This window comes from Equus przewalskii, chromosome 4 (genome assembly GCF_037783145.1).
Source record: "Equus przewalskii isolate Varuska chromosome 4, EquPr2, whole genome shotgun sequence".
NCBI lineage: Eukaryota > Metazoa > Chordata > Mammalia > Perissodactyla > Equidae > Equus > Equus przewalskii.
The window spans coordinates 91,936,838-91,957,799 of NC_091834.1; the positions used below are offsets into that span (position 1 = coordinate 91,936,838).

At 40.7% G+C, this 20,962-nt stretch overlaps 1 protein-coding gene across 1 annotated transcript in view; it reads right to left on the minus strand.

The window, feature by feature from the left end:
- Nucleotides 1-780: 780 nt before the first annotated feature.
- The window catches only part of KIAA1549 (KIAA1549 ortholog), a 121,283-nt gene continuing 101,101 nt past the window's right edge, over nucleotides 781-20,962 (minus strand). The window contains exons 18-21 of the mRNA XM_070615349.1: nucleotides 18,299-18,345; nucleotides 12,426-12,583; nucleotides 7,398-7,543; nucleotides 781-6,635 (exon numbers count right to left, since the gene is read on the minus strand). Coding sequence (XP_070471450.1) covers nucleotides 6,429-6,635; nucleotides 7,398-7,543; nucleotides 12,426-12,583; nucleotides 18,299-18,345 — 558 coding nt within the window. The 3' untranslated portion in view covers nucleotides 781-6,428. The remainder of the gene's footprint in view (nucleotides 6,636-7,397; nucleotides 7,544-12,425; nucleotides 12,584-18,298; nucleotides 18,346-20,962) is intronic.

Sequence of the window (20,962 nt, forward strand, 5' to 3'; positions counted from 1 at the left end):
TAAGTATGACAGGTCCTGGGTTGTAGATGCCCAGGGCAGGCTTACATTAGCCTCTGCAGGGGGCCCAAGAGCTGTCTGTACAGCATTAGTTGAAGTTTTTAAATAATTTTAGACTTAGAGAAAAGCTGCAACAGAGTGCTTCTGCATACCGTTTACGTAGCTTCCGCTAATATTAAAGTCTTCATAACCACAGTAAAGTTAGCAAAACCAAGAAATTAACCTTTGCACAATCCTGTTAACTACACTATGGACTTCAGTTGGCTCTCACCAGTTTTTCCTCTAATCTCCTTTTCTCTTGTTCCAGGATCCCATCCACATTTCCACATTTTATTTCGTTATGTTCCACTGCATTTTGTAGTCCCTTTGCTTTTCTCAATTTCAAGGGGTTTTTACTGTCTTGGGTTTCGTAAACAACTACAGTTCACCCTACTACCTTTCATGATTATACAGACTTTAATCTTCTCATTTATCTTCCTAGACTGTAGAGTCCTAATCTTTTAATTCCAAAGTGGATCTGCTTTTAGTGGCAGCATCCCTTTGATTAGTGGGTAGCAGAAACACAGCACACAGCGAGAAGGGAGTGGCCACAGGCAGTGTGAACGAAGACAAGTCCGCAAATTCCACACACTGAATAGACTATTGTCAACTCACTTCCTTGAAAAATGAAAGTGCTGGGTGTTCTCCCCAGGAACACAAAAATAAGAGAAGATCTCATTCAACTCTGACATTTTACAAATGAGAAGATTATCATGTTGCAAAGGAAATAACCAGAAGATATCATTTGACACCAATTCATAGCATTTATTGACATTTCCATTTAAAATGCTAGGAAAGCTGTATAAATTGTAAACATGGAAACCAAACACTTGCATAAATTATTTCAAAAACTCTACAGCACATTAGAAAACAGTGCAGCTAATTGAAGGGTAGAAACATAACCGACAAATAGAAGGGAGGGTTCAATTACTAAATCATATACCCATACTGAAGTTTAAGTGTCCATTTGAGACCAGCAAACCATGATTGTCAAGTTCAAGTTGCAGTATTGAGGCCCCAAGGGGCCTCAATTTACTCTGCATATTTTCGTACATTAACACTCATAATCTAGGAACGAGAGTGCAGAAAGAGTCAGAAGAACATGGACCTTGACAAAGGAGGAGGAGACAAGCGGGCATCCCAGAGCGGCTCTGCTCAGCCCCCCTTTCCCGTAAGGACAACGCTGGCCCGGTCTCCATGCTCCCTCCACGATGCTCTGAGGGACGGCAAAGTTGAGTTCTTCCTCCCCTTTTCTGAACCAAGCCCTCTGGTGCTTAGAGCAACTGAGCTAATTGGTGGAGCCTCCATCCCTCGTGCCTCCTCCTTGCCCCACAGGTCCAGGAGGACCAGTACAGGGTATCTGGCTTGAACCTGGCCCTGTACTATCCCTAACTGGCACACTTAGGGAGTCGAGTTACGAATGCTTGAAATCTGGTGGGCATGAGACTACGATGCTCCAACTTGTCCAGAAAGGTTCCATGGAATCAGAGACTCACATCACTTACATTTCCATCTCTGTCCCTTCTACCTATTCACTCTTTCTTTAAATGTGAAGTGGCCCCAGAGCAGGAAAACCTGGAGCAAGAAGGAAAAGCAAGGAACGGCAGAATTACCTACCCTGTAGGAAACTCATCCGGACTAGAGTGCCTCCAATTAGGACATTCACTCCTTCCCTCACTCGCTCGCCGGTTCCTAACTTTGTTTCATCTTTCCAAAGGCATTTAATATTCTTTTCCTAAATTTCAATGCTGCTGCATGTTCTTAAGATAAATTCTCAAGTGTCCTGTTACACACACAGCATGGAATTAGGATCGTACCGTGAGGTTTCAGTTTTCAAGTCTTCTTAATACTAGAGAAAAAATCACCTCCAAGAATATCAAAAGAAACCTGAAATATACACACTCCTTGTTCATTGGGTGATGGGTGCAAGCCTATTACCTTTTATGAGTATGTTACAGCAGTTGCTCATAGAAACTCTTCTCACCTGTTATCTGTTAACGTGTTGGATGAAATGCAAAAATGAAGTTCAAGTTACCATCCCATAAAAACGTGTTTTGGGTTCAAATGGTCTATGTTCAGGTAGAGAAGTGGACTTCCCCACACTCCTGTCGGGGACAAACGTGGATAAGCAGGCTCTGGAGACTGGCTTTGGAGACTTGCTCTGGAGGTAGAAATGAAATGGCTAAAACTCAACTAGCACTGAAGTCAGCATGGTAGTTAAGACTAGAGCCCTCTTCCCCCCGGCCCAGAACCTTATCCCGCTTTCCTTCCAACTGACAAATTCATTCATGGCTAAGAATCTAGTATGAAAGGGACAGAGAAATTTAATGATTAACCTGTGAATCACTGCAAATGCAAATCAGCGTCCGAGTGATCGGCTTGGTCGCTAGAGCACGAAGAGGTTGTGCCAATGCAGTAAACACTGACCCTGTACACAGTTAAATGGGAGGCTCGTAAAGCACAGAATTCCTTGTTTCAGCCCAAAGCCTTCAGGCGTACCCTCACCTGTGCTCTGCATCACAGGCCTCATGCCCTGAAAATCTGGTTGGCAAAAACCCGCTTAGGCTGCTGCTCAAGAGCCACGTGCCACCAAAATCAAAACAGACTCTGAAATAAAATTTGGAGAAAAATGTGTAGGTAGCTGTAAAGAAGTCAAATACATTTCTTTATAACCCACTATGTTCCACAAAGGATTTAATGTGCTGAATGCTGACCACTGAGATCTGCTCTAAGCAGTAACCCTCGGTGGAATACTTAGCACTCTCTCCATACTTTACATTTGCTCCTTCAGCGGTTCTTGGGACTCTCCCCTCCGCTCCTCCAGCCCGGATCTCTTCCTCTGTAGACTTTCTTCACAACCTCGTCATTTTCTTGCTGTCTTACTGCAAACATATCCTCATAGGAACACTTCCTCCTCTCCTTTTATTGAAACTCCCTAAACAGCGTGGTTAGGGATTTCATCCTCATATTGTAGCAGATCAAATTCATTTTCAATGACAGCTTCACCCACTTGCTACATCCTTCCCCAGGCCCCCTCTTGGCTCTTCGCACACCATCTCGCCTTGTGCCCGGGCGGCTCCCCCCGTCTTCAGTAAAGTAGCTTCCGAAGTTGACTCCTCCCCAAGAGCCCACCACTTCCAAATGTGCCACTTCCACATCTTCTTCTGATACCTAATGCACTTGTGTACTTTCAATGCATTTTACTGATATTTAAACCATTGTACTTATCTGTATCGTCCATCTTTTATACCCGTCTGTGTTATCTGACTTAGATTCTAAGATTGCAGAAGGCAGGGCTCAATGTTGACTTATTTGGTGCCGGAAACAGCAGAAAATCAGCAGCAGAAAGATGTTTAATAAATGCTGTTTGAAAGTTAAAGGTGAAGGAAGTGAATTTAAAGCAAAACAGGCGAGAGGAAGAGGAGTCACAGGGGGCCTTTAGTTTTGCTCTGGTTACCTCCATGTGAACTCATTCACCAGTAGATCATAGTGTATCACATTGTCCATCCCAGCAGAACCACACAGATAACATTGTACATTTCACAGTGCTTTGTGCTCCCTCCACAGGGGACGTTTGCACACATGACCATCACAGCTGATTCTCACAATGAGAAATCCTGGGAGGGGGCCAGGGAGGTCTGTCCTCGTTTGGCTGATAGGGAGAATGAGGCTCAGAGAAGGGACCTGACACAGCAAATGAGTGACAAAGTAGACTCTGCAAATGATCATTTCTCCAATCTTCTCTAAAACTCTGACTCAAATTTATAGCTCGTGTTATTACCACTAAAACTTTTAAAACAGGAAAAAAGAATAGACATAACATTTAATTTTTCATTTGAGAGTGCTTCAATATATGGAACTCCAAAGCTACATGATAACCAACTTGAGGACCTTTCTTTCAGGTGGATCACATTAACTGAGTGTCTGAAGACCCATCTGAGCATGGTGGTACCCAGGACAGAGAGTCTGTTCTGAGTTCGGTGATGGGTAAAACTGCCGGGGCAGGTGTTTAGCGACAAGTGCAAACTGAGTGTGCTTCACGGCCAACACAAGAGTGCTGGTGAACCCAAGGGCCTGCTCAAACCACACCACTCACCACCACTGGTTGTTTATTATACGTTACCTTTGGTCCTGAAACGGTATAAAAGTGTACCAATTCTAAGAATAACAATACAGGTAGAATCCTTTTATGCTCGTTTGAAAGGCATCAAAATTGCTATCGCAGCTCCCTTTAAAACAGAGGCCCGTTTCTGCAACATACAAGGGAGGTGACCCTTTTTAGTACACTCTGCGTGCAAACACTTAAGACCTTGAGTAGAATGGAAGAAGAGGGGCCTGCATTTATTCCATTAGCTGTCACATGATCTGAATTCACTGTTAGATAAAATTCTGCTTGGCTATCTGAAATTCTTTTTTTTTTTCTGCTTTATCTCCTCAAACCGCCCCCCCATACATGGTTGTATATCTTAGTTGCAGGTCCTTCTAGTTGTGGGATGTTGAAATTCTTAATAACATTCAGGAAACCTGATATTTCTGGTGGACATTGCAAAGAGAATCCTCCACTTGGGGGAAAGTCTGGTATTAAACCAAGACCAAGAGCTAAGAACCAAGCCCAGAGGAGGGTCTTCTCTCCCACGCTCTTTGGGGCCTGTGAGGACTGCCTGAAAAGGAGTTTCATTCCTTTATTTAACATCCTGGAGAGACCCTTCTCCTGCCCACTCCTCTTTCAGAGGGGCACAGATAGGAAATGACTACATTTGAACTTCCCAGAACCAATTTTCCCTAAACTACAGGTTTGTATGACCGGCTTAATTAAGGAGGCGCTGAAACATGATTCCAGAACCCAATGCTGACACTTTGGAATCCTATTTTAGCTGTTTCAGGGTTCTTAAATTTGGCACAGATGCACAGATTTTGATTACTCAGAGCCCCAAATTCTGCCTGTTTATCTATTGTTTAATTAAAAGTATTAGTTGATTTAAAAAAGAGGATTATTATAGTGGAAATCTGTTCTCCAGGTCTGTTTTTCTCCTGAATTTCACTTAGCTCATGGGAAACAGAGAAGCCCTGGTTGTTATATTTCTTATTCTAATTTGGGAAGTGGGGAAATGGTTACTTCAGGAGTAAATCTCAATTGAGATGATACCCTCTGTCAGGGCCAAAGTACATCAGATGGTTCTAACAGTCACTCAGCAGCGTCACGCACAACAGAATGAGGAATTCGGAGCAGCTCTCTCCTTCCCTCACAGTCTCAAAGCTCCTCTTTACATTTCTTGATTCATTACCGAGAGACTGAACCACAGTCTCATCTCCAGGTGTCGAACACAGAGAATTAGATTGCTAGGAACGTATTCATGAATAACAATCGGTGGTATGAGGAAGTTTTAAAAAGAAGTTTTGCTTATGTAAGATTTTTCATTCAAACAGTTTGTGAGCAACTCACCAGCAAAGTGCAAGGACGGGTTAGGACCTCCTGAGAGCCTCATTCTACAGGACTGGCCTTAATGCTGGCACGTGCTGAACGGGATGCTATCGGCAGTTGCACGTGCCCAGTGAATTAACAGCAAATACAATGAAGAATGTAAATCTAAATTTTGATATGTATTTTGAATAACCAAATAAATACTAAGCTTTCCTCCCCTGATTGGGAAGGGTTTTTTTTCTTTCTAGAACAAAATGAAACCTTCAACATATTCTTCCGTTGATAAAGCCAAAGTTGCATTTCACACACATAACGAGAAGGGGCTCTCGGAGCTGTAGCACCAGAAGAAGAAGGAAAATGCAGATGATGGCTTCAGTTTGGAATCCTCAGGCTCTACAATCTATCATTTGGTTTCTCACTAGTAGCTTTTTAAATTCCCAAACAGTCTTAGTATTCTTGTTGTTAATATTACTATTAAAATAAGTTCCTATGGAGAAAAAGAGGGAAATCAAGCTGTTAATAAAATGTCTTCAAATCTCTTTTCTCAGAAAACAAAGCAGCAGGTTCATCGTACAAACCAGTCTGAATCACATCTTCCCCCGGAAATGCTGGATCCTTGAATCCCTAGACCCTCTACACATTTTCATCTTTTGCCTTTAAAAAGAAGACGAACTTGGTAATTTTGTTAGCTTAGGTTTGTGGTTTGTCTTTCGTGAAGTGCTGCTGGCTTTTGGCCCAAAGTATGTAAATTTCGATTGAACCCAAGTGGTCACAAAATTGCCAACTTATTTAAAAGCATCATGAGCTGTCACGTGACTTATGGCATCCTCTAAAATTGCAACTTGCTCCTTGACGTGGGCACCTAGTCCAGGAGATGCTCGTCCTCTTACAAACACCCATTCAGCTGATTTCCTTTTAGTCTTGCTTCCACGGGAAGCAGATACTTGGCAAATCTGCAAGGCGAGGCCCATCAGCTGTGGAAGTTCTGCACGGCGGTCTGTTTCTGGGAGAGCCGGAGGAGCTCCTCACGGATCGCTTTGATGAGAGAAGCTGAGGAGTGGCTGGGCTGGAGGTCTTCCGTGGAGCTGGTAGGGTAAGCCAGCCCGGCGCCTGGCAGCCCCCTGTGTGGGAGGTTCCCGGGAGGAGCTGAGGGCTCCCTGCCTGAAGTCCTTGGCACCTGGAACAGCGGTGAAGAAGAATACTCTTGATGGCCGAGCATGTGTGTCTGGAAAACATGGCAGATGTTACTGTACTTCCCATGTAAGAACAGGAAGGAAAATCAGATTCAAACTGGCAGTGGGCATGCTCCCAGGACCTCCTCTGCCCATCTCCCACCCAACAACTCAGCCCTCCAACAGGCCCCCTAAGACCAGAACAGAGAGTAGTAACTGTGGAGAAATTGTCTGACGGAGAGTGGCACAATAAAGAAACCCTTGAACTTAACAGGTGCCTAATCAATATTTGCTTAAAGATAGAATGAATGAATGAGCAATACTCTCCCATTCTGGGTCACAGGGAATTTATTACCTAAAAACTATAAGCAAAGGGGCTGGCCGGGGGCGTAGCAGTTAAGTTCACATGCTTGGCTTCGGTGGCCAAGGGTTCACAGGTTCAGATCCCAGGCATGGACCTAGCACCACTTATCAAGCCATGCTGTGGCAGGCGTCCCACATATAAAGTAGAGGAAGATGAGCACAGATGTCAGCTCAGGGCCAACCTTCCTCAGCAAAAAGAGGAGTGGCAGCAGACGTTAGCTCAGGGCTAATCTTCCTCAAATACAAAACAAAACTGTAGGCAAAAATACACTCGGGGGGGAAAAAAGTGAGGGAGGTTAACTTTTGCATACATAAGTTTTAAAAAGAGATCCCCAAAGCAAAAGTAGCTAAATTAAGTGATCGTGTCTGAATTCTCAGTGATGACCCAAACACAAGATACTCACGGCCTCTCTGCGCCCTGCTTCCTCCTCCCCGTACGAAGGCCAGCCTGGTCCCCCGTACTGGGCACCTCTGCTCGCTGGGATCTCCACTGGCTGAGCTCCAATTCTGCTCGCAATTCCCACCTGCGTCAGGTGCTGGATCTGGGAGCCTGAAGGAACACAGTGGAGTGGCCTCGTCAACACTAGAGAGGAGTGGGGCTGCCCAGTAAGACACTTCAGGTCTGCACCCCCTTAGGGGCAAGGGATATGAGCATTGTTCAAACATGGCACAACTTCTCTTTCCAGAGAATGGCATTTCCTAAGAAAAACAGACCATGAGCTTCTTGGTTCATGGGCTTTTACTTCCTTTTAATAACGTGGCTGATAGAGATGTTCTTATTCTCCTGGCTAGACATTAAAGGACAGGGAATAAAGGGTATAATGGAGGCCCTTCCATTCATTTCTGTAGAGGTTACAAATACAGGCGATCTTATTTATTCCGAAGAAAGGAGTGAAAGGTTTTGGAGCCATAAAGCAGCTGAAACCCGGCTCCTTCTTGCTCGCAGCTTTGAGATACACAAAAGGGGGAAACTATAATATGCTTATTTCTTAACAGGCAGAGCATAATTTATTTGAACTCAGAATGTTAAAGTACATTTTTATTATACTCACATTGTTTCCATAACTTAGCTACATCACAATTAAAATCTTAAAGCCACCACCCAGCCTCCTCCATGAGGTGTACCGATGGCAAAGCCAGAAGGCTCTCCGAGCTCACTCGACTACACTCAGACATGCTGTAGCTCAAGCGGCTATAAAGGCTAGGCTTTAAACAACGTATTTTTCTTCCCCATCAACCTCTGGCATATGGCAGTATCCTTACTCTGCAGATGAAGGGAGGAAAAAAGTGGTCTTTAAGCACTGTGAAATGAAATCCTTATATCCAAATGCTCCTAGGATCATCAAATTCATCTGTGATGCTCAGACTGGTCCTACAGTGGTTCAGAGATTTCAGAGGTAAGATAGGTGGCCCTCTCCATCTTCAAGTCTGCTCCTACTCGTCTAATTAACAGCCTCCATTAATCAAGTGCATCTAAAAACTGTAATCTGCAGGACTTGTCAGTTACCAAAGATTCAAAACAGTCTTAGAATTATTAGAACCATCAGTACTGTTTGCCCCACAGACATTGTTTGAGTAAATCTTGCAAAGAACAGAAACGCAGCACAATGTTCTCCACCATCTACAAAGACTCAGACAACCGCACAGAGAAAAAAAGCACAGCTTTGTGTTAAAATCGCAATGGTGGTTGAAATCATAATTCAGACACAGTTTGTCTCCTGCTTTGTTCACTTAATGATACAGCACGGGTTTCCCCCAGGATTCAAGTGGGGGCATCACACCCACAAGCCTGGGCTCCAGCTCAGCCACAGCCAAGCCCCGTGACCTTGGGCACCCGGCTACGATTCCTGCCGAGCCTTGATGCCACACTTCTCAAATGGGGATAAAAAAACTACCTCATAGTGTTATTTCAAGGATTAAAGGAGATAAAAGTAGGTCAAGTACCATATACATGGGAGGCAATTGGGAAATCTTAAATTCCCTTTTCCTGGCTCTTTCTGAGCTCTTCATTTTAAATAGTACAATTTACTCACTGATGCCCTTCTTACTGGGTATTTAGGGAGATCGCAATTGTTCGCTATAATAAAGAATGCTCCGATAAACATCTTTGCACATGTAGTCTTTCTCCAATATTTTGGGTTTCTTTGGGGAGGAGGAGCCTAGATTCCCAGAAGTAAAATGACCAAATCAAAGGCACATGAAGTCATATTGCAAAGCTGCTTTCTAAACATCTAATGATTGAGGCCATCACTGGAAATAAATAATAGCAATAATAATAACAACTAATATTCATTGGAAGTTTATGATAAGCCAGGCACTATTTTGAACACTTTACATCTGTCATCTTCTCTCATCATCTCAACTACACAGGGAGTAAGTACTAATATTATCCCCATGGCACAGAAGAAGAAAGTGGATGCTAATTTTACCACACCACGTTATCATGAAAACAAATCTCATGATTGAAATGGTGCCTCCTCATGGTTTTTATTTGCATTTCTTTATCATTTTAAAATCTGGCATTTTTCATGTTTACTTTCATATGATACACAAACACGTTTCGTTTGCGAATTCTTTCTTCCTGTCCTTTGCACATTTATCTTTTGAGGTTTGCTCATTTATCAATTTATATGAGCCATTCTCTGCAATAAATATACCTCTTGGTCATACCTGCTGTAAATCTTCCCTAGGCACTATTTTCCTTTTGGTAATTTTTAGATATATACATATTTGATAATTTTATATAGTCAGAAGGGGAACTCTTCTAGTATGTCTCAATTTTTTTCATTACAAATTTTTACACAATTTAATCTCATTAAAAATTACTAGAAAATAACTTCCTCTTCAAATGTCTCATACACATAATTTTTATATTCTTCTAGATTAAAAGTGAGTATGTCTGAATTTCGTTTGGCATAAGAGTTATGCAACAAGGTTCAAATAAGCAACAATTAACAGGAGAAATAAGACTTTCTGCAAAGCTTAGCACCTGTGAAGTGTGGGAAACCCTGCAGGACATCAGGATACATTATTTGTTTTGCTCCCTGACAGACAATGCAAAATATAAGAACTGCCTAAACGGCTAATGATCCACCAACAATTACAAATTTGGAATTGGCCTAAACTAGTTCCTTGATGAACTTATAAAAGTGCATATTGTCCAGAAAGTTAGAAAATAGCAAAATAAATTATGTAATATGCAATGGCTCCTCTTATTAAAGCTTCAGTCTCTTAATAAACCTTCAAACAGGAGGGTGAAGAAATGAACAGGGAAAATAAAAGGGTGACTTTGAATCCTTGTAATAAAACACAGTAAGAGAGGTAACAATGAACTGTGAGGATTTCTCAGAGTATCCAGAGCTGTATAAGAAACAAAGCTCAGGATCTTAAACTACACAGATGCTTTTAGGTACACTGAACAAGATTCACAAATAAAGCGTTTATAGCATCAGCTATTCAAAAGATGAAGTGTTACGACATGAAACAGTAATTTTTAATTTTAGGGTACATGACTGGACCTCAGGTCAACTGGTGGGGCAACCAGCCACCTGCCACATGAGAATCTCAGCTCAGCCGTGTCTGCTGCTGCTTGTCAACTATGAGCAGCATCTCTCATTATGGGTTTGCGGAGGAGCTCTTAGCTGGTCCACTTATACTTCTGTTGGACTGATTAGGGAAAGCAATTATAAGGCACAGCAGCATTTGAAAATTTGAGGATTTACAAAGATCTCAGGACAAATCCCTCATAAACATCAGGCATCTACTGAACTTAAGGAGGATTTGCTCTGGATTCAACTATTAACGCGAACTCCCAGGAGACTCTAAAACAAATGTATTTTTTTCTTTTCTTCTCAACTCATTTTCTGAAAATCAATATATTCCTAATGTAGCTATAATTGAGGACACTCAATGCAGAGAACCTTACTTTTTTGCTTTACAAAATTCTGAGGGCCCCTCCTTTTCTCTAATCTTTACACGCATCTCAAAAAATGACAAAAATTAAAAGCAGTTAGATTGTTAAAATACAGGTGTTATAGCTCTATTTCTAAAAAGCAAAATTGAATCATGAAAAGAAATTTAATCCATAAATTGCAATTGTGGTTTGAAAATAAAGACCTGTATCTTTATGTTGAATATACTAATATTATACTTTTATAGGTAAACCAAATCATGCATAATGTTTCTCAAACAACTAATTAAATATACTTTAGAAGTTGTTTTTTTTTTTAAGATTTTATTTTTCCTTTTTCTCCCCAAAGCTCCCCAGTACATAGTTGTATATTTTTAGTTGTGGATCCTTCTAGTTGTGGTATGTGGGATGCTGCCTCAGCATGGCATGATGAGCAGTGCCATATCTGCACCAGGATTCGAAGTGGTGAAACCCTGGGCCACCAAAGTGGAGTGCACAAACTTAACCACTCGGCCACGGGGCCAGCCCTAGAAGTTTTTTGAAACAAGATTTATTTTCTCTCTGGCTTCAAAATTTCCAGAAATTAGATACTTTAAACTATGTTCTTTCAAGAATATAAACTGAGAACTTTCTACCTGCAGATATTCTGATATAGATTTTTATTTGAATTCCAACAGGTAATTAAAGGAAAACCTAAATACTAAAAGGAAAGAAGAGTCATGTGCAAATACTTAAGTCTAAAAATGAATTAGAAAACCACTATAGAACATATGAGCTTTCACTGTTGAATTATCAGGTATAGAGCTGCACCAATTACCCACGAATGACGCCTAGAGTGTTCTTTTAACGAGGGTTTGAAAGAGGGGTGAAAAGGAACTAAAACAGTTCCACATGACCACCAGCTTGCCCCAGGCCCTCCACCGCCGACTCTGCCCACATACGTGACAGCAGGAGGGGACAGCAGGACTCAGGTATAGAGGCATTAAAAATGACAAGAAAATTTAAAAAGGGAAGATGATGATACTAACAAAGGCAGAAGGGAAAAAATGAGGGAGGTGAGGCTCGGGGAGAAAAAACAGTGGTTGTACCCTCCCAGAAATGACAAATAAAACCAAATCTCCCTCCAATCACTGTCCAGCAACTTTTAGAGTTGCTTATTACAAGCTGGAAAAGTACCTTCTTGAAAACAAAAACTTGTTTTAATGCCATACCAAGAGCTCAGAAATAGATCTTTCAGTTTACTGTAAGAATTCAGAAACGTTTTCCCTCGAAGAGGTATGCTGTGAATTCCATGTAAAGGGGCTGCTTTTGAGACACTGATTCAGGAACAAATCAGAGGACATCCATCTTGGCATCTCAGCCACTCTCTCCCTTCCCATCTCCCCTGCCTTACATCTTCACTAGGATCCAAGGGAACACAGCTCTCAACCAATGGGAGAGGCTGCTGAACATGGGGATACTGATACCCTGGGAAATCTAAAATGCCCTCTGCCGGAAGTTAGCGAAAAATAGCCACATGTACCTGTGGTGCCACCGACGGGCCGAGGCCGGGCCACTGACGGCATCTCCTCGGAGTAGATCCCTCGGGCAGCAAATGGGGCATCAGCTGACGCCTGTGGCTGCTGGGGCTCAGGAGGCACCAGCTCCGAAGACTGCAGCAAACCGGGGCCAAAACCTGGTCTGAAGGCAAAGCACACCCCAGCATCAGGACCACACTTTACCCTGGCTCTGGTATTTTATTAGGTCCACCCTCAGCCCTACAGAAAAAGAAGAGCTATTATTGCCTTATTATCCACCTCCTCTCCCGGAACTTGAGCTCCCTGAGGGTAGTGGCTTTTTCTATTTGCTCACTGACAGGTCTCCAGCGCTAAGAATGGCGCCTGGATACAGCTGATGCTTGAGAAATCTCCATCAGATGACTGAAGAAGAAATGCTTTAGTTTACAGACCAAAAGAAGGCGCAGGTGATGTTCCAGGGCCGGTTCACCTCCAGAATCTGAGTAAAGTAGTGCTTCTCCAACCTTGGTTGCACATCAGCATCACCTGGGAGCTTTATTTTTTTTTCTTAAAGATTTTATTTTTCCTTTTTCTCCCCAAAGCCCCTCGGTACATAGTTGTGTATTTTTAGTTGTGGGTCCTTCTAGTTGTGGCATGTGGGACGCCACCCCAGCACGGCCCAATGAGCGGTGCCATGTCCACACCCAGGATCCGAACGCGTGAAACCCTGGGCCACCGAAGCGGAGCATGTGAACCCAATCACTTGGCCATGGGGCTGGCCCCTCACCTGGGGAGCTTTTAAAAACCCAGTGCCCACACTGCACCCCAGACCAATTAAAACAGAATCTCTACAGGCAGAAGCCAGACACTGGCAGTTTTTAAAGCACCACTGATGAGCCTGTTCATCATGGCAGTGGTTCTCAAACTTTTGGTCTCAGGAGCCCTTTACACTCATGAAAACTAAGGACTCCCAAGAGCTTTTGTTTATGTGGATTGTATCTATAGATATTTATTGTATTCAAAATTAAAAGTGAAAACAACTTTTAATACTTATTTTAAAAATTCATTTAAAAATAACCATATTAAACATATTATATGTCAACATTTTTCATGAAATTAACTATATTTTCCAACCCTCCCCCCAAAAATATTAGGGAGAAGAGTTTTACATGTTTTTCAAAACTCCTTAATAGAAGACATCTGGATTCTCATATATTTTGCATTCCATCCATTGTTGTAAGTTATTTTAAGAAGAAAATCTGACCTCACATAAATATGTAATTGGAAAAGGGAGGAATATTTATTCAAATAATATTTCAGATAAATATTCTTCTTTGATACCACACCAAAACTCAACAAAGTTTCCTTGAGGGTTAGTGGCAATGTGGAATCTGAAACAATATCAATGAACTTTTTTTCATACTCCGTTCACATTAAAATCCACTGGTCTATCTTGCACTTTGAATGGCCCTATGTATGATTTTCTGACATCAATCATTTGGAAAATATTAGTTCACTGCGTTATGCAGACTTTCTAGACATTGATACATTTCATTTTATTGTATCAAAAATCACATTCACTACTATCACCATCGAGCTCATCGGAATCGGAAAAGTCTTTAAGTACCAGGCAGCTGCCAAGTACACAGTGGCAGACAAAAGTTTCCAATTCCAATTGTCCCTTGAAAGCTCAGTTTTATCATTGGCAACAAATACTGTCAGTTGTTCTTGAAATGATAGGCTTACTTCCTTCATTTTCAAAACAGCATCTGTCAAACACCCAAGTTTGAATAACAATGTCTGCCAGTTGTTTGCTCAAGTAAAAAACATGCCAGCAGTTAGCTCAGTTCAGTTTTCAACTCAAACTGAACAAGTGCTTTTCCTTTAAAATTCCATATTCAGCACAGTGTTTTACACGTGTTTCCTCTTTTGTCACACAGACTATTAAAGACTTAAGGTTTAATAAAATTGATTTTCACTACATCATCAAGGACATACTAACATAAAACTGGCATTTTTTAAAAACTGCGATTGCAGAGCGCTGAAGAATGTGATGAGCGCTCAAACACTTTGGTGCCACTGCCTTGATTCACGCTAAGTGAATCAATCACAGCAGTTTCACCCACCATTGCTTCTGCACCTCAGTGTAAACATCAAGAAAAAAGTCAAATAACGCCTTAATATTATTACGAAACTAGTTTTGACCTCACAGACCCCCAGAAGGGGTCTCAAGGACCCTCTATGGTCTGAGAGCCCCACCTTGAGAACCACTCTTCTAAAAAAAGTCAGGAATAAAAAGAGACGACAGTCTAACTACAGTTCTTTGCAGATGACAATCAATCAGTTATTAATAGATCAAACCAGTTTGATGAGAACGTAGACTGACTTGCCCTTATCTTATGGTGTTATTTCTTGAGTGCATTTCATAAATTGAAACCCAGGCTATCTATATCACTCTCTTTAACTAACTACTGCTTTCAGATTGACGTCAGAGAGAGATGTCTGACATCTCCTGCTTTCCGGATCTAAGAGCTTAACATAAGGCACACTCCTTCTTCAGGATCTGTATGTTGGAGCGTGCCTAACCTAATCATACTGTCTGCACCATCCACCCAGGAACTAGCTCTTGCCCTTTACTTATTTCTACTTTACCCAATCAGCCCCCGTTGCCTACATTTGCATCCCTTTTATCCTAAATTGTGTGCTCAGGTAGTTCACATGATCCAAATACTCTAGAATCCTTTTACTTGAATAACCATAAAATTGATCATCCAAACTAGAACACTTTTGAGAGTGAAAGTTATTAACAATTATGCTGGATAACAGGTGTAAACTGAACCGAACTGAGTAAAACAGATCACAGGGTCCCCAGTCGTTAACTTCTGCCTGGATCACCTGAGTTCCACCTGTTCCCTTAGCCTTTGTTGCTTTTGGACCACAAAGCAGTGCCTGGGTAGGGAGGAGGGTTGAGGAAAAATAAAACAAACCCCTCTGAAAATGAGAACGAATAAAGAAAAGAAAGGGGAAAAAAATGAGGAAGCAGATAACATTCCTACTTCTGTGTGATTTCTGGTCATTGAAAGGATAGTTGAGTATGATTTCTGAGATTAATTCTGTCTTCCTGAAATTCCTTCTTTGTGACAAACCATCTGTCCTATCGTGTGTGGGTCTGTTTGTGGACACTCTATTCTGTTCCTTTGGTCTATTTGTCTAGCTTTACAGTAATACCACACTGCCTTAACTACTTAACAGTAACTTATGACATTTAGAATAGTCCTAACACCATACTCTTCTTTCTCAAAGTGTCTTGACTATTCTTGGCCCTTTGCATTTCCATATAAATTTTACAAACAGCTTGTCAGTTTCCATGTATTTGAAAAAATAAAAAACTACTGGAATTTTGCATGAGATTACCATGAATCTGTAGACAACTTGGGGAAAACCAACATTTTAAAAATAATGAGTTGTCCAATCCATGAACATCTTTCTCTAGAGGACTTGAATATCTTTGGTTGGATTTATTCTGAGATATTTTATATTTTTGAATGCTCTTTTATGTAGAATCTTTAAAAGTTACTTTCTGTCTGTTGCTCATAAATCGAGATAAAACAGATTTTTGTATATTGATCTTGCATCCAGCTACTTTGTAATTTAGCTATCTTGCTAAATTCTTTTAACTCTAACAATTTGCGTGTGGACATTTTTTTTTTTTTTTAAGATTTTATTTTTTCCTTTTTCTCCCCAAAGCCCCCCAGTAAATAGTTGTATATTCTTAGTTGTGGGTCCTTTTAGTTGTGGCATGTGGGATGCCGCCTCAGCATGGTTTGATGAGCAGTGCCATGTCCGCGCCCAGGATTCGAACTGACGAAACACTGGGCCTCCTGCAGCAGAGCGCGCGAACTTAACCACTCGGCCATGGGGCCAGCTCCTGTGTGTGGACATTTTAAGATTTTTTACTAAAAAATTATATCATCTGTGAATAATAACAGTATTATTTCTTTCTCTGAACTCCTCAATCTTTTTGTTTCTTTTTCTTGCCTTATTACACTGGCTAGGATCCCAGAGAGCAATGCTGACAGAAGTCATGCAAGAGGGATCTTTGTTGTGCTCCTGTTCTCAGAGGGAAAGCTTTTAACATTTCACCACTAAGTAATATTTGCCAAGATACCTTTTATCAGATTAGAGAAGTTCACTTCTATCCTTTGCTATGATTTTTTTTTACCATGAATCAATGTTGAATTTTATTAAATGTGCATTTATTGAAATGAGAAGATTTTCTTCCTTTATTGTCCTCCAAGTCGTGAATTAGATTGCTTGATTTTTTTAAATGTTAAATCACCCTTGCATTGATGGAATAAATCCATTTGGTTGTGATGAGATATCCTTTTGTATACACGGCTGGATACGTTTGCTAATATTTAGTTTCCAATTTTTTGCATCTCTGTTCATGAGTGAAACTCCCCTTAATGTTTCCTTTCTTGCAATGTCTTTGTCCTTCCTGTCTTGTCCTTGGTATCAAGGTTATGTGAGTCTCATTAAATGAGGTGAGGAGTGTTCTCTCTTTTCCTGTTCTTCAGAAGAGTTTGTATGGCATTGGCATCTTTTCTTCCTTCGGTGTTTCTGGGAGAATTCACCGTTGAAGTCACCTGGGCCTGGAGTTTTCTTTGTGGGAAGAATTTTAATGATTTTAATTTCTTTAATAGTTACATGACTATGCATGTTTTGTCTTTTTAGGAATTTTTCCACTTCAAATTTATTAACAAAAATGTGCTCATAAAATCTTCTTAAAATCTGTAAAATTTTTTTTAATCTGTCGTTTAAAAATCTGTCAAAATCTTTTTAATTTCTGTAAAATCTGGATTAATATGTCCTTTTGCATTCCTCTTATTCATAATGTTACACAGATATTTGATCAAGCTCTCCTGGGGTTTATCAATTTTAATAGCCTTTTTTAAAGAACTAACTTTTAGTCTGTTGACCTTCTCTATTATGGTACTTGTTTTCTACTTCATTAATTTCTATTCTTCTTATTGTTTTTTAGAGATTTTATTTTATTGGCCCTGACCTAACATCTGTTGCCAATCTTTCTTTTTCTTCCTCTCCCCAAAGCCCCTCAGTACATAGTGGTATATTTTAGTTGTACGTCCTTCTAGTTCTGCTAAGGGGGATGCCGCGTCAGCATGGCTTGATGAGCAGTGCTAGGTCCACAGCCAGGATCCAAACCAGCAAAATCCTGGGCCGCAGAAGTAGAGCCCGCAAACTTAACCACCCAGCCATGGGCCAGCCCCTCTATTCTTATTTGTATTCTTTCCTTCTTTCTACTTCCTTTAGATTTAATTGGATCTTTTTAAAACTGAGATGGATGCTTAGATCGCTGATTTTCAGCCATTTTTCTTTTCAAATATATTTTGAATCATTTAAGGATCAAAGTGTCCCCTAAACATGGCTTTAGATGTAGCCACAACTTTTGATATGTTGCATTTTCATGATTCCTTAGCTATGTGAGTCTATCAAAAGTTTTGCTCAGCTTCTCAGCCACTTTCTCCTGAATCAGCAGGTGCCCCTGGAAGGAAGTAGCTCAAAAGGCAAGGCTCACCTCCAAGATCACCTGGATCTTGGCTCCAGATCACTTCACTGCCCTGTTAGCTATCTGGGTTTTATTTTTTTATTTTAAAATCTTGCCTAGCTTTTCCAGTTGTCCTCAGCAAATTATCTAATCTGTCACTACTGGAAGCAGAACTTAAATTCCAACTTTTTTTTACCTCTTCTAATTAGATCGAGAGAACACACAACTCAGAGTTTTGCAACTGCCCACATCAGCTAAAAGAAATGAGTTTATAAAATTATAAAAACAGCCTATGTGAGAAAGTCCTAATGCGTTTTCTCCTGAAAATCTTACCTCGGCAATGGGCCTGAAGGGGGAGTCATTCCATAGTCTTCATATCTCTGGAAGAAATTAAAAAAAAGACGAAGATTAACATTCAATACTTATTACAAAGTGGCAACAGCAAATTTATAAATTTAGGTTTATAGGATCAACTTCCAAGAGAATTATTCCTCATAAAAAGTTAGCATGCTTTTGGGGCATTCAGCCATCAAGTAATGTCAGAAGTTTCAGTTTGGGGAACTGGGTTGCGAAGCTTTGAAAAACAACTAATTTCTAGACCTTTCTCTTTCTTTCATAAAAATTTGAATAACAGACAGGCTTTCTGCACCTGCTCTTCCCTCCAGCTGATGCTCTACAAAACTGTATCATCTGCTAAACATCGAGGCCCCCGTGCCACATTTAGTACAAATGACTCTATCAACATGGACCACGATGGTGACCAGGTCCGGTGAGTACCCAGTAGCAATTCAAACACACTCAAGAAACTAAACTGTGTAAATGCTGTACCATGTTGTAGAATGTTGTAAAAAGAGAAAGGATATAAAGACAACTCGAAATTAGAGAGATTCTTAAAGATGAAGTGAACACCTTCAGTTTCTGACAGTTTTCTGGCTCCAAGGAGGCCCAGCCATACCCCTTGCCCTTAGATTCCATATCCTTTATCTCTTTTTACTTGAGCTCATCTGAGCTAACCAAGTGCTCTATGACTAAAACAATATATTATCAGATTTAAAGAAACATATATCGAGGTTGCAGACCTCATGAAATCAGCATATCCTAACCCTAACACACATGGGACTCCAATTTCAAAATTTCTTTCAACAACTGTGAATCATTATTTTGGAATCAGATATTTTAGTAGGACAGTAACTCTGGATCAAGTTCATCCAACTCCAATAGTTTGAACCAACTGGCTGTCCAGGATTAGGACCTCACAGTTAAGTCACCAAGTCAGCCTTGCTTCTGGACCTGCTCTAATATTAGATCTTTATTTTTTTTAAGCTGCCATTTATTGAGCTAGTATTTTGTGGTAAGAACTGCACCAGCACTAACTCAGGCCCACGGTAACACTAAAAAGTGCTCACTTTCTCTGTTTATAGATGAAACCAACTCACAAAGAAGTTAAGTAATTTCCTCCTAATAAGTCTTTTTGACTCAAAAGACCATGCCTTTAATAACCACTACACTGCACTGCCCATGGTTCCCCTAACCAGACTTTCCCCCTTGAAGAAATCTCTACTTTACAGAGAAAAAAGTAGAGGTTTTGGAGTCAAACAGACTGGCCAAGGCTTTCCTGGGCTTTTTTCCATACACCAAGAAGGATATAACACTCTCTACACCTCACGGAGTTCAAAAGGATTATTAGATATGAAACTGTGCTCAGATTACCTTACCTTCTGACCCTCTCTGCTTTCATCCCCTTGGCAGAGCGAGAGAGATTAGAACCTTGCAGAGTTCCCCCACTGAGGTAAAATAAGCCAAAGGGGATTACTGAAGAAGGGAGAAATAGGAGGGAAAGGAGCTTCAATTCTTTTTCCAAATAATTAAAGAGAAAGCTGAGACTGGGGAAAGATTATTCACAGTGGCCCTTGTGCTTTCAGCACAGTTTGGATTTTTTAAACCTATTCATATGCAAAATAAAAGAAAAAAAGATCAAGACTTAGCAGTTTACCTATCAGGATTTCAGAAGGTCTCATAAGAGATAAACTAAAAGAAAAACAGTGAAAAATAGCTGTCTGCTCTTTATCTGTTTTATTATTGTAGTGCTAGGCATTTCAACTCTATTGTAGTCAGAAAAAGTCATTTTTTCTAGAGACTGCATGTCCCAATGAAAAGGTTTTTAAAAAAGTCGCAGACAGAATGGCAGGCATTTACTTCAAATGGGTCACACTTGTCTAAAAGTTTGAGGGACAAAATAGAATTTTAAGGTTTCAATCAGCTATGTCAATAAAAATCCCATTTTAACACATCCCTTCTTTCTAATCAGGAGAAAACGGGCCAACAGAGTGAGAAAGGCAAGTCAAATGGGATGGTCCTGCTTGTAAATGTCTGAGCTCAGGTATCCACACCTGCCACTTAGAGGTCTACTCCAGGGAGGCTAACTTCGCTCAAAAAGGAAAAATACCACCTATCAAGTGGCCTGACTCACCAATGCATGAGGAACACCCCGATGCTGGCAACAAAAGAGCAAAAACATCATTAGATGGTAAATAAAGGCTTATGATGTAACTGAAGGCACCTTGAAATCCACATTCCTATGGTTTTTACTGTGGCCAGAGACAGAGAAGCAAATAAAGGGTGATCAGGTTTCTCCTGGCAACAAACAGTACCTTTACGACCAATTTATAAACATGCTGAAATTATATTAGATATGCACAGATACAACCAATGAGTCTGGTTTTCCACTACATTAAATTGCTATCATTCTCATTAAAATACATAAGGGTAACAGCAGAAGTCCACGATGAGGAAACCACTCAATAACAGTGTTTATAACAGTCTTGCTATGCATTGGAATTCTTGGTTGAGACGGAGATTAAGGCATTATCACAGAATTGTTAATCTCCGACACCTATGAACAATGAGCAAATAAAAATAATAAGAAAAATCTGTCAAAAATTACTGCTACAATTCATCAACAAAAACCATACAAGTAAAGAAAGGAACAGAATCATG